Below are 12566 nucleotides of genomic sequence, written 5' to 3'. Positions count from 1 at the left end.
ATGGAGCGGCGGGTGCTGTGTGCGGGGCTGTACTGGCTGCTGCTGCCGCTCGCTCTGCTCGCTGGTGAGTGCTCGGGGAGTGTTTTCTTTGCGGGGCAGGAGGGTTTTGGGGTGTTCGGGTTATGTGTGTCCCTATTGCCACGGCCACGAATGAGCCAGGCGCGGAGTGTCCCCACCCCGGGAAGAGCCGCCGGCAGCCCCGGGAGTGGCGGGTGGGACGGTGACGGAACTCCCCCTCCCCGAAGCCTGGAAGGTGGGACCCTCCCCAGCCCTAGGAGTGACCACTTTGTATGGTCCCCCCAAATCCATGAGGGGCTCCTCCAGATGCCCCCGGCACCATGGGGGACTCCTCCCAGGCTTGCCCAGCCCCACAGAGGGCCATTCTACATGCCCCCCCCCCCCCCCCCCCAGCGCTACCGGGGACTCTTCCAGACCTCTCTCCAACTCCTGCGGCGGACCATGCTGCATGCCCCACCCCAGCCCCACGGGGGACTCTTCCCGACCCACAAGAGACTCTTTCAAACCACCTCTCCAACCCCCCCGCGGGACTCTATTTTGCATGGCCCCCTCCAGCCCCACAGGTACTCTTCCAAAACCCCCAATCCCAGGAAGAACTCCTCCAGAGCCCCCCAGTTCCACAGGGGAGCACCTCCCCCCCAGCCCCATAGGGAACTAACCTGTATGTCCTCCCTGAGCCCCACGAATGACTCCTCCACCCCCCACTTTTCAGCCCCACAAGGGACCCTCCCAGCCCCATGCGGAACCGAGCCCAGTCTCAGGAAACGCTGCAACTTCTCGTTGTGTCTGTGTGTGCGTGTCCTTCTTGTCCCCCACACCGGGCACAACCAGTGGGCACCCCCACCTCTGCTGCTAGGGGCCAGTTGGTGTCGAAACCGTCCCAGTTTGGACACCCCCTTGTCACCCCACTTACTCCTTTGGCTGTTGCATGGTGGGAGGCAAAGAGGGTGCTGGGACAAACCAGCTCATGGGGTGCAGCCGGCATGGGTGATGCCTGGGGGAGGGTGCGTGTGTGGGGAGGTGGCACCCATTCGGGTGCCGTCCCAGTGCCGTGGAGGGGAGCAGGGCACCCACCTCGGCTGCACGATTTCCGAGCTATTCCTAACGTTTGGAGGTGGATCCACCACCCAGCAAGGCAACCGTCTGGCTACTGCTCTGGAAAATCCCCGTGTGCTAGGACACGGAGCAAGAATCGGCTCTTTGAACCCTGGCTGCTGGGGGGGAGCCCCTTTTTGGGGGGACACACAAACTCTGTTTGCCTTTTGGTAGACGCAAAGGAAAAAAACCCAAAACCCTCTCCATAAACAGGATTGTTCAACGGGCTCCTTGTGCTGGGGGGGGGAGGGGGCACGGACAGGGTTTGGCTGCTCTCACTGCCTGCACACCGCCCATACTGCTGCACCGGCAGCTGGGGGCTGATGTGGTGGCATGACTTTTGGGGTGGCATCACCCAGAAAAGAGAAGGGTGGTGCACCCAACACGGTGGCAGATTGTCTTGGTTGTGTTTGTTGTTTTTTCGGGGGGGTGGGGATGTTGGTTGTGCCTCCTGTGTGGGGTGAGCATGGCTGGAGAAGGAAGTTGGTGATGGTTGGAAGGGAGAAAAAAAAATGCTTTTTCTTTACTGGTTTTTACTGGAGTGACTCAGTGCATGGTGCAGAATGTGAGGAGGTTTAATTATAACCCTGAGGAGGAGCAGGGTTGAGGAGGGAAGGTGGCCCACTGCCCCCTTCTCAGCCTGGTGGGGTGGCAAGTGGGGGGCAGGAGAGCTGCTGGGTGCATGCCACGGGCACACAGGGCGAGCACACGGGGTGACACGTGGCTTTTGGGCGCAGGCTCACACATGGGGCCCTTGTCCTCAGCTCTGCCGCTTTGGCCCCAAGTCCATCCTGGGTTTGCTTGTCTGCTCGCCCCGCTTTGGCATGGGCAGTTGTACTGGGGGCTCACCGACCACCATGGCTGGTGGTGCTGGTGGTGATGTTAGCGTGTCCCCACCAGGAGCTCACAGGTGGTGTGTTTAAATTTGGGGCCCCACTTGGCTGGGGGCTGTGATGGATGAGCAGCCTCCCCCCTGCTCTGGCTGCATGTGGGGGGTGATTCAGGGGGGAATCCAGGGGACCCCAAGACCCCACACCTAGGTAGGGGAAACTGAGGCATGGGGGGGGGGACGGAAGAACCCCCGGAGCACAACCTGCCTGTGGCCTTTCCTTCCCCAGCAATTAGGCTCTTCCCAAACGTCCGGAGGATGTTTGCTCCTGGCTCCCAGACAGCTCCGGAGCCAGTGGAGGGGCAGGAGCTGCCCCCCCACACAGCAGTTTGGGGCAGCCTCCCCCACCCCCTCAGCTTCCCACAGCTGGCACAGCCGTGGACCCCCATGCTGCAGGTCCATGGGCTGTATCCCCACCTTGGCACAGGGCGATGCCAGGCTTTCTGGGGATACTGGGATGCATGGAGGTGGGGGGCACACGGCCTGCCCACCCATGGGGTGACTGGGGAAGGGGTCTGCATGGCAGCCTCCAGGCTGGGTGAAAATCCTGGCTGTGCCAGTTGCAGTATGCCTCTGTGATGGGTGACAATGACACTGCCCCTTTCTGTGCCATGCTCCCCAAACTGAAGTCAGGCTTGATTCAGGGTGAGGTTAGGACACAGCCCCTCCTGGCTAACCCACCCACCCAGGAGGTGTTGGGGTGCCTCTGGCGGGGGATGGTCCTGGCTGGCTCTGGGTGGCACAGGGGGCTGGTTCCCAGCTGGATGCTGGCAGGCGTGTGGGCTGCAGCCAGCTGCCTCCTGCGGTCAGGTGCTTTTTATAAAAGGAAGGGAAATAAAAAGGAGGAGGGAAAAAAAGCAAAATGTTAAAAAAAACCCCAAAACACACACTCACAAAAAAAAAAAAAAAAGACAGCCCAGCCAGGGCTGTGTCCAGCAGCTGCTGTGTCCAGCTCACTGCTGCTTCCTCCCCTGGCATGCAGGGCTATGGGAGGCTGCCTGCAGCTGGCCCCAGTTCTGCCTGGGTTGATGTGCCAGCCTCCCCTGGATGTCCATCTCCCTGGATGTCCATCTCCCCAGGGTGCCTGTCTCCCTGGGGTGCCCATCTCCACAGAATGCCCATCTCCCCAGGGTATCTATTTCCCTGAGGTGCCCATCTCCCTGGAAAATCCGTCTCCTCACAGTGCCCATCTCCCCAGGGTGCCTTTCTCCCCCGGGTGTATGTCTCCCTGGAGTGCCCATCTCCACAGGTTATCTGTCTCCTGGAGGTGCCTCTCTGCTGAAGGTGCCTGTCTTCTCAAGGTGCCCAACTCCCTGGGATGCCCATGTCCTTTTGGATATCCATCTGCCCCATGTGCCCATGACTGTGAGGTCCCTATCTCTGCAGAGTGCCCATTTCCCCTGTATGCCCATCTCTCCCAGGTGCTTTTCTCCCTGGAGTGCCTGTCTCCCCAGGATGCCCACCTGACCAGGGTGCCCATCTCCCTACCTTATCTCCCCAGGCCTGAGCCCTTTGCACAGCTGTATTTAACCCTTTCCCCCCTCATCACCCTCTGTCACAGAGTCCTGGGATGCCTGTGAAATGGGTGAGGAGCTGGGGGTGTTGGGGGTTAGGTTCTGCTTGGCAGTGCCATATGGCAGACACTGGCATGGCCCTGAGCTGTGTGTGGGAAATACTGTGCTGGATCTGGGAATGTTTCATGCAATGGGAATGTGGGCCCTTGTGTGCAGTTGGACATCCTAGTGCTTAGCCTGCAGCTCTGGGGATCCTTTGGCATGAGCCATGCCATCCTGGCATGTGCCCAGTGGAGGGGTTGCAGCAGGGGCTGTGGGTGCCAGGCAAAGGGGTGTCCCCAGGCACTGGGGTGGCTGTTGCATTCCCTGTTTCATTGCATGAGCTGCTGGATGGTTACTGGGATTTCCCAGGCTGGCAGCAGTGGCACCAGCTGGCACCCAGCCTGTTGCCCTCCTGGGGCATCTCGCATGGGAAGCCCTGGGAGCAAGGCCGGCTGCTGCCTCAGCGATGGCAGGAGTGGGATTAACTTTCCATAAAAACAGGATATGGCAGGAGATCTGGTGGGGCTGATCCCTCTTCCTGGAAAGAGGAGCTGTGGCTGGGAACGTGCCTGCGGCTGGCTCTGCGGGCACGGCCGTGGCACTCTGCAGGCATGGCCATGGGCTTGCTGCTTCAGGGCTGACTGCATTTTGGGATGGGCAGAAATCCCACGGGAAGAACCTCCAAAGTTCTCAACCTCCAAGGTTCTCATCAGCCTGCCTCTGGTTTGCAGCCAGCTGGTGCAGAAGGCAGAGTGCAAAGTGGCACCCTGGGGACGCTGTCTGGGCTCCCCTGACCCTGGGGATCTCAGCTGGGGGCTGGTTAACTGGGAGCTGGAGGGCAGCAGCTTGGCAGAGCTGCCTGGCTCGGGCAGCAGGTAGCGGATCCGTGTGGATGTAGCAGGGCAGGCAGGGAATTAACGAGCTCCGCTAATTAACTGAGCGGCCACAGGTCCCAGCAGAGCCAGTGCCCGTGCCAGTTGCTGTATGGGCTTGAGGGGGATGGTGCTGAGGGGGTCAGACCCCCCCATCCTTTTCTCTGTGTCGTTGGGCATGGATCTATCCCTGGAAGCTGGCTGGGCACGGAATGATGCCCAATTTGCAGTTAGGGGGCTGGTCCAGACCCCAACCCTCTCCCTCAGCCACCATTCCCATGCTTCCCCATCCTGATGGCAATGGGAGAGATCTCAGTGCCGGCTCTCCCCACCAGGTCCCTGCCTTCCCCTGGGATCCCTGGCGATCCCAAACCCTTCCCACAGGATTATCCCACCAGTGGTGTGAAGGAATCCCAGCACATCTCTCCCAGCTCCCCAGCACTGGGATTTATCCTCGTTAAGATCATTAATGCTAGAAGCTCCGGCAGTGAATTCCCTGGCAGTTCCCGAGTCCCTGGGGTGATGGGGCTGGGAAAGCAGGGATTTGGGGCGTGGATTTGGGATAACCTAGGGGAGCACTGCAGAGGTGCACAGCGTGGGCCAAATGCTGCCCGATGCGTGCAGCAGAGGTGAGGCCATGAGGGATCGTGGGTGCTGCTGGCATGGGAGGGGGGGGTCAGTGGGTGCCACGACCCTGCACCCTCCCTCCCACCTGGCTCCTCGTGGGGACATGGGTGCGGGCAGACAGGTTTGGTCGCGGGGTTGCTCTCCCCACACACCAAACTGGTTTTTCTCCCCACGCTGGCACTTTTCCCGCTGTCAGCACGGCAGGGAACCGGTTTCCTCCCACTCTGAAGGATGGAGCACCCACACCTCCCTGCAGCCAGCCCCACTGAGGAGGTGTGGGTGCCAACCTGGGCACTGTGGGTGCTCCCAAACTGGGCTGTGTTGTGCTGGGGGGCTGCTCCCTTCAGCGTAATCTTTTTCCACCCCTTTTTTTCGTCGTCAAGTTCTTAAAAGCTGGTTGAAGCCGGTGCTGCAGCGAGCGCTGACCACCCCACCGGGAGCTCTCCCAGTGATACTGGGAGCTGCCAACCAGAGGGTCCCAGGCGGCTGGTTCAGCCTTGGGGTGCTCTGCATTTCTCTTCCCAGTGCCACCGGCAACCCTCAGCCATTGCCGCTGGGATGCCTACTCTGTTCTGGCCAATGTCTCCAATCCCGGGGGAGCTGGTGGCATAAAATACCACGGGTGCCCAGTGATGCCCGTGGGTCTCCCCACAGTGCCCCACAACTCCACAGCTTTTGGGTAGACCCCAACCCAGGCAACGCGAGCAGGGCTCTGTCCTCTCTGTGCCACCAGCACCTCAGACGGGACAGATTCACCCAGAGGATCCCGCCCTGGCTCGGGTGTCGGTGCCAGGATAGGGGGTGCCAGTGGCCGTGCTGAGGGGGCTCTGGCTGGCTCCCACTGCCGCAGAGCCGCTCGCCCCCGCGGCGGGAAGGCTGCTCTGGGCTCCTCTCGGCTCCTCTCGCCCCGCTGGCGCGGGACAGGGAATATTTGCTCCATGAGATCATGGTTTGCCGAAACAGGGCCAGCAGCCACCCTCGGCAGCGTGCGGGGAGGTGACGAGCCCTGGGGTCATCGCCCAGAGGCGATGGTGGGATGGTGGTCCCGGTCCCCGCCGCCCATGCAGGGGAGTTGCCTGTGCAGCCCGGGGGAAGGCACTGACTGGGGACCGCGCTGTGGGGCCGAGGACTGGGGTTAGCCCCAGCGGGTGCTGTGTGGGATGTGTCCCGGTGCATTCCTGGGTGCTTCCCCTCCCACCACCCCTGCACCCTCTGCAGTCCCCTTGCTGTCCCCAGGGTGTGTGCTCCCGAGCCGCACTGTCCATCGGCCCAGGATGGGCTGTCCTGTTGCAGCCCGGTAAACACAGGAAGGGCTGTGCCGGGCTGGTGGGACACAGCACGTCCCCTGGCTCCCAGCCTGGCTCCCCTCACCCCCTCTTCCCAAGGGCACACTTGGTCCCCTCTGCCTCATCTGCTTCCCAAATAGGCTGCCAAAGGGAGCACCCCACACAGAGCTGGCATCCCCAACACCAGTTCCTTGTTGCCATCTCTTTCTGATGGTCACCCCCTGCCAAACTGGCCCCCCCCCCCCCAGCCCGCTGGGTGGGGGCATGGGGACATGTCCTTCTGATTTGCAGGGGAGGGGCCAAGAGGGATGCCCTGGGACCGTGTAGGGTGAGGGCACAGCTAAAGCTTTTGCATCCAGAGCTGATTTCTTTGGTGGGTGTCTCACAGTGGCTGTGCCCACCACTGAGGCTTCATGGCTGGGTGTTCTCAGAGCTGTCTCATGGCTGGTTCCCATCTCACACCAGTCCATATGTTGGTGTCTGTCACCACTGACCTTGCATGTGCATGCAGGGAATGCTGTGTCCCCAGCCAGGGTGGCAGCTGCCCTGGGATGTCCCTGTCCCTGTTCTGTGGGGCGCTGGCTCAGCCCAGCTCCTCTGAGGTTTCATGCCTGCAAACAAGCTGTAATTTAGGTCTAAAAATAAGCAAGGGGAAAGGTGATAAGGTGGTGGCACACCCAGAGCAAGGCTGGGTCCAGGTGAGGGGCTGGGTCAGCTCTGTGGGTGGGGGTCCTGGCATGGTCATGGGGGTCCCAGCCTGGCTGTGGGGTCCCTCCAAACCTCAGCATGGTCTTGTAGGAGTGATGTGGAGATGCAGCAGATTTTGCTTGTGGTTCTCATCCTCCTGTCACCCCACATGTCTGGGGATGTCCCACCAACCCTGTGTTGGTCACTAGGACTGACCCAGCCTGGAATTCTGCTCACATCCCTTGCTTCCCACTGGCCTCTCTGGAAGGCTTGAGCCCATCTAGGACTAGCCATCATTTTGGGATGCCTCTTGCTTTGGGGTGTCCCTTGCCATGCAGGTTGAGATGCCATCCTCTGAGAGCTTTGGGGTGGAGGGATGGTACCAGGAGCCTGATGGGGTACGGTGCCCTCCCCATGCCACATCCCTGGCACTAACCCTGCCCATACCTTTCCCCCCCCAGCCTGCCTTTTCCGCTTCAACGTCCTCTCCCTGGTGTACCTGCTCTTCCTGCTGCTCCTGCCCTGGTTCCCGGGGCCCTCCCAGAGCTCTGCTCGAGGTAAGGGGCACAGCTTGGGGTGCAGGGAATGGGCAGGAAGGTGGGCAGCAAGGTGGGCATCTTGCAGGCAGTGCGGGGGCTGCCAGCTGCTCTCCAGCAGCTCCCTGATGTCCTTCCCCTGCGGTTTGCCCTCCGTGAGGTGGGCAGTGTGGCTCCGTGTGGCAGCCTGGCTCTGTTAATTATAGCCCAGCGTGGCTATTAATAGTCCTCCAGCTCCGAAGTGGCCAGTTCTGAGCCCCAGGCTTATGAACCAAAAACCTCAGGGCTGGGCTGTGCCCGCAGGGTGGGCAGCGATGTGCCACAAGCGGCCCCATCACCCTCTGAGGGTACGTGGGGCACGTCCCCCATGGTGGGCATATGCTGGAGATGCATCATTCGTGGTGGCTGCATCCCCCCATGATGGGTACATGGGGTTTAGTGGGCACTGGGTGCCCATAGCTCCACTGCCTTCTTGTCCTTTGTGCCAGGCTGAGCCGTGCTGTAACACAAGCCGGGCAGCGCCTGGCACGGCCGCAGCTAAAAGCTCTGCCCTCTGAATATTTCATGGGCTCCTACGGTCCTGCAGCCTGGATTTCACGTGGATTTACAGGAAAAAACAAGCAGAGGGAGAATTTTTGGCCCCAATCCTCTCTCCAGCCAGCATACAGCTGTGGTGGGCTCGCTGCCTGCCCCGTGGCCAGGAAAATGGGCATGCAGCCCGGGGAGCAGGGTGGGATGGGGGCATGGCTGCAGCTGGTGGAAGGTCTGACAAGACTCATGGTGCAGGAGAACCCTTGGCACCCACCCACAACGCCCCCTCACCCTTCTCCCTCCCCCCCAGGATGTTCCATCAGCAATCAAGATGGGTATGGTGAACTGCAGCCTGATGCTAGTGCTGGGAAGCACCAAGTGCCAGCTGGGTGGGAGGGTGGTCCTGGGTCCCTGTGTCATCCTGAGCCTCAGTTTCTGCAGTGATGCAGCAGAGAAGCTGCTCTTAGGCTGGATGCACAGTGGGACATGAAGGGTCCTGGTGGGGCCATGTCTCTGGGACAGCCCCCTGGCATTTCTGGGCATGGCTGTGGTGCACCCCTTCCCATCTCTTCCCAGGGGCTGCTGGGTCCTGTGCTGGGGATGCTGGCACATTCTGGTGTCCCCTCAGGTGATGGGGTGCCCATGTCTTGCAGGTCACCCTGGCCACCTTCTCAAAGCTCTGCTGGGGACCAGCATCCTCTTCTTCATTGCCCACGTTGTTTTCCAAGTATGCCTGTACACACTGCCTGTCCTGGACCAGCTGCTGGGGCCCAGCTGTGAGTACAGGGTGCCAGGGCAGCCTGCCATGGAAGTGCCAATGCCTGCCCTCACCCCTCCTTCACCTCCATTCCTCCAGGCTTCACCCCTTTCCCATTGTTCCCTATGGCTGGACCCCCAAACCAGTGACACTGGGGTGTAGAGATCCCATCCCTCTGGGTGCTGGGGCTCTGGGGGGGTCCCAGCCACATACCCAGCACTAGGGGCATGCCTGCTAGGTGCCTAATGCACTGGGCACAGACACCATCCTGAGTGACAATGGATTTGAGGTGCTCAGGGAGAGGCTGGGAGCCTGCCCATCAGGCTCTGCCCAACTAAGCACCCCCCCTGCTTTCCCACAGGCAGCACCTGGGAGGTCCTTGCCCGCCACATTGGGGTCACCAGGTAAGGACACCCTGGTGGTGGTGGGCTGGGGCTGGCAGTGGCAAGGGGGACACCCTTGAGCCCTGCTCTGCCCTGTTCTCCTTTCTCTAGGCTGGACTTGAAAGATGTCCCCAACTCAGTGCGTCTGGTGGCCCCTGACGTTGGCATCCTGCTGGTCTCCTCCCTCTGCCTGTGTCTGTGCCGCTCCCTTGTCCCCAAGGCCAGCACTGCCCCCCGCAGCTGGCGCCCAGAGTCCCTGGAGCAGGTGGGAGCCAACCCTGAGCACCATCAGCAGCTTCTCACCCACCACAACCCACCAAGCCCCTGCCACATTCCATGGGCAACGCTGGCTGCTCTCTGTCCTCTACCCGAGGAGGGCAGGCTGGCACGCTGGGCATGGGGACATCCAGGGTGGTTGGGGACCTGGGTAGGAGGAGTTCTGGCTGTGTGAGTGAGCGGGAAGAGGTGGAGGGTTGGGTCATCATCATCATCACAGCACCTCACCCCGGCCGGGGTGACTCAGCCGTGGGGGAGTGCCGGTGTTTGCTCCTGCGTTGCCGTAGGGATCCCAGCAAACAGCCCAGCACATCAGAGATGTGGCACCCCTGCTGTGCCAGCCCTGCCTGGTAGTGCCAGTGGGGCACCAGGACGCTGTGCTCACGGCACTGGCTTAACCAGGCAGACACAACCCCACAGTGGCAGCACCTCCCCAGCTCAGCAAACAGCCCCCGGGGCTCAGCCCCATATTGGGGTGCTCCCCACTCTCTGGGGTGCTGTTGCCCAGCTCCAGCCAGGCTGTAACTGGAGCACTGGTGGATGCCTTTGCTGTGAGTGGGGAGGCAGCCTGGAAAAAAGCTGAGTGCTGGGAACCCGGGAGGCAGTGCCAAGATCAGCAGCTGCCTTTGGAGGAGCTTTCCAAGAGGCTAATGGGATAAACACAGCCAGGAGCTGCACAGCACCAGGCAGGGTGTCCTGGCTGTCCACCCTTGTGCTGACCAAACCCCAGCATGGTGGGGGTTGGAAGGGACCTCTGGAGATCATCTAGTCCAAGCCCCCTGCTAAAGCAGGGTCACCCACAGCAGGTTGTCCAGGATCACAGTGTCCAGCTGGGTTTGCAATCTTTCCAGAGAAGGAGACTCCACAACCTCTCTGGGCAGTGCTCCAGGGCTCCAGCACCCTCATATCAAAGAATTTTCTCCTCATCTTCACATGGAACCACCTGGGTTTCAGCTGGTGCCCACTGCCCTTTATCCTGTCACTGGGCACCCCAAAGAAGAGTCTGACCCCATCCTTCTGCCCCTTGCCCTTTAGCTCTTGCTGAGCATTGAGCAGATCCCCTCTCAGGCTGCTCTTCTCCAGGCTAAACAGCCCCAGGTCCCTCAGCCTTTCCTCCTCACAGAGATGCTCCAGGCCCCTCAGAGTCTTTGTAACCCCCACTGGACTCTCTTCAGTAGTTTCCTGTCTCTCTTGAACTGGAGAGCCCAGAACTGGCCACAATGCTTCAGCTGTTGCCTCACTAGGGCAGAATAGAGGGGAAGGAGAACCTCCTTTAACCTGCTGTCCACACTCTTCTTCATGCACTCCGGGAGCCCATTGGCCTCCTTGGCCATGAGGGCACGTTGCTGGCTCACAGGGAGCTTGTTGTCCCCTCGCACTCCCAGCTCCTTCTCCTCAGAGCTGCTTCCCAGCAGGTCACCCTCTCACCTGTACTGCTGCAGGAGTTATTCTTCTGCAGGTGCAGGACCCTACACTTGCCCTGGTTGAACTTTATGAGGTTCCCCCAAGTCTGGAAACCGAGGCACAGCCAGGAGCAGCCTGGAGCTGCCTGGTGTCCAGTCACAGGACTCACGCCACGTTCTCACATGGCAGGGGGAAGAGGACACGGAGCAGCAGGGTGGCAGGGCCGACAGGGCTGCACTGCTCAGCACCAGGCTGCGGGAGACGGCTCACTGGCTGCTCTGGGCCGCTGGGAAGGGTTTGGCTGTCCTGCTGCTGGCCTTGGCTGGTGGGTACAGAACGTGGGGACATGCAGAGGGCTGGGGGGGTCCAGTGGGAATGCTGATTGGTCCAGGAGGGAATGCTTCATCCAAGAGGGTGTTCAGTCTGAGGGTTGGTCCAAGGAGACGTTTGATCTGGGTGATGCTCAGCCCAGGGAGGGATGCTTGGTGCAGGAGGGGATGCTCAGTCCAGCAGGATGCTTGGTCGAAGGGGGTGCTGGGTCCAAGTGATGCTTGGTCCAGTGGGATGTTTGGTCCAAGTTTGACGCCAAGTCTAGGGAGAGGCTTTGTTTAGATGATGCGTGGTCCAGGAGGATGCTTGGTCTGGGAGATGTTTGGTCCGTGTTGGGATGCTCAGTCTGGGCCATGCTGGGTGCAGGGGGACACTCAAGCAGGGGCTGCCTGGCTGGAGGAGCCTCGGCTGTGCTCTGACTGCCTGCTGCTCCCCAGGGATCACCCTGCCCTCCGCCTCCTCCAGCATCTACTACCTGCTCTTCGTGGGGCTCTGCACGTGGTGGGCCTGCCACCTCCCTGCCAGCCGCCTGGCCTTTGACATCCTCTGCATCCTCGCTGGCATCTATGCCGCCAGCCACCTCCTCTGCCTCTATGCCTACCAGACACCCTTCATCCAGGGGGTCTTCCCGCCCCCCACCATCTGGGCACGGTGAGTCCATGGGGAGAAAGCCTTGCCACAGGTCCCCATGCCACCCTGGGGGAGCAGCCCGCTGCCCTGCTTGGCCCCCATCCTATTGCAAGGTCCCTGTGTGCCATGCCAGTACCAAGACAGGACACTGGCTCATTGGTGGGGGTCCTGGTTTGAGGGGCTAAGGCCACTTGCTCTGTTCCCACAGGTTGTTTGGCTTCAAGGACATTATCCTGTACCACAACTGCTCCTGGCCCAATGCTCTGGTGCTCAACACCAGCCACCCCTGGCCTGTCTATGCCAACCCTGGCATCCTGCTGCTGCTCTACTATACCATGGCCACCCTGGTGAAGCTGCGCCGCTTGGATGCCAAGGTGAGGGACTGTGGGGCTGAGCTGGAACCCGTGGTGTGCCCCCTGTGCCCCCGTGTTCTGACTGCCCCAACCTTGGCACTATGGGTGCCCAGTGAAAGGGAGGTAGGGGGTAGTGGGGTGAAAATGGCTGGGGGGTGTCGTGAGGAAGGGGCTGGGGCATAATCCTGCTCCCTCGGTGGGTCTGAGCTGGCTCCTGCCCCTCACAGAGAGCCATGGCACGAGCGCAGCCACCAAGGAGATGCCCAGCAAGCGAGCTGCTAGAGCTGGAGAGCTGGCCCAAGGACACTGATGGTGTGACTGAGGACACCAAGGTGG

At 61.1% G+C, this 12566-nt stretch overlaps 1 protein-coding gene across 1 annotated transcript in view; it reads left to right on the top strand.

The window, feature by feature from the left end:
* The window catches only part of PIEZO1 (piezo type mechanosensitive ion channel component 1), a 30026-nt gene continuing 17460 nt past the window's right edge, over positions 1-12566 (top strand). The window contains exons 1-9 of the mRNA XM_054389820.1: positions 1-64; positions 7492-7587; positions 8751-8873; positions 9216-9258; positions 9349-9502; positions 11107-11242; positions 11685-11898; positions 12086-12251; positions 12458-12562. Coding sequence (XP_054245795.1) covers positions 1-64; positions 7492-7587; positions 8751-8873; positions 9216-9258; positions 9349-9502; positions 11107-11242; positions 11685-11898; positions 12086-12251; positions 12458-12562 — 1101 coding nt within the window. The remainder of the gene's footprint in view (positions 65-7491; positions 7588-8750; positions 8874-9215; positions 9259-9348; positions 9503-11106; positions 11243-11684; positions 11899-12085; positions 12252-12457; positions 12563-12566) is intronic.

This window comes from Indicator indicator, chromosome 19, assembly GCF_027791375.1.
Source record: "Indicator indicator isolate 239-I01 chromosome 19, UM_Iind_1.1, whole genome shotgun sequence".
NCBI lineage: Eukaryota > Metazoa > Chordata > Aves > Piciformes > Indicatoridae > Indicator > Indicator indicator.
This window is presented reverse-complemented; position numbering and strand designations above follow the sequence as displayed.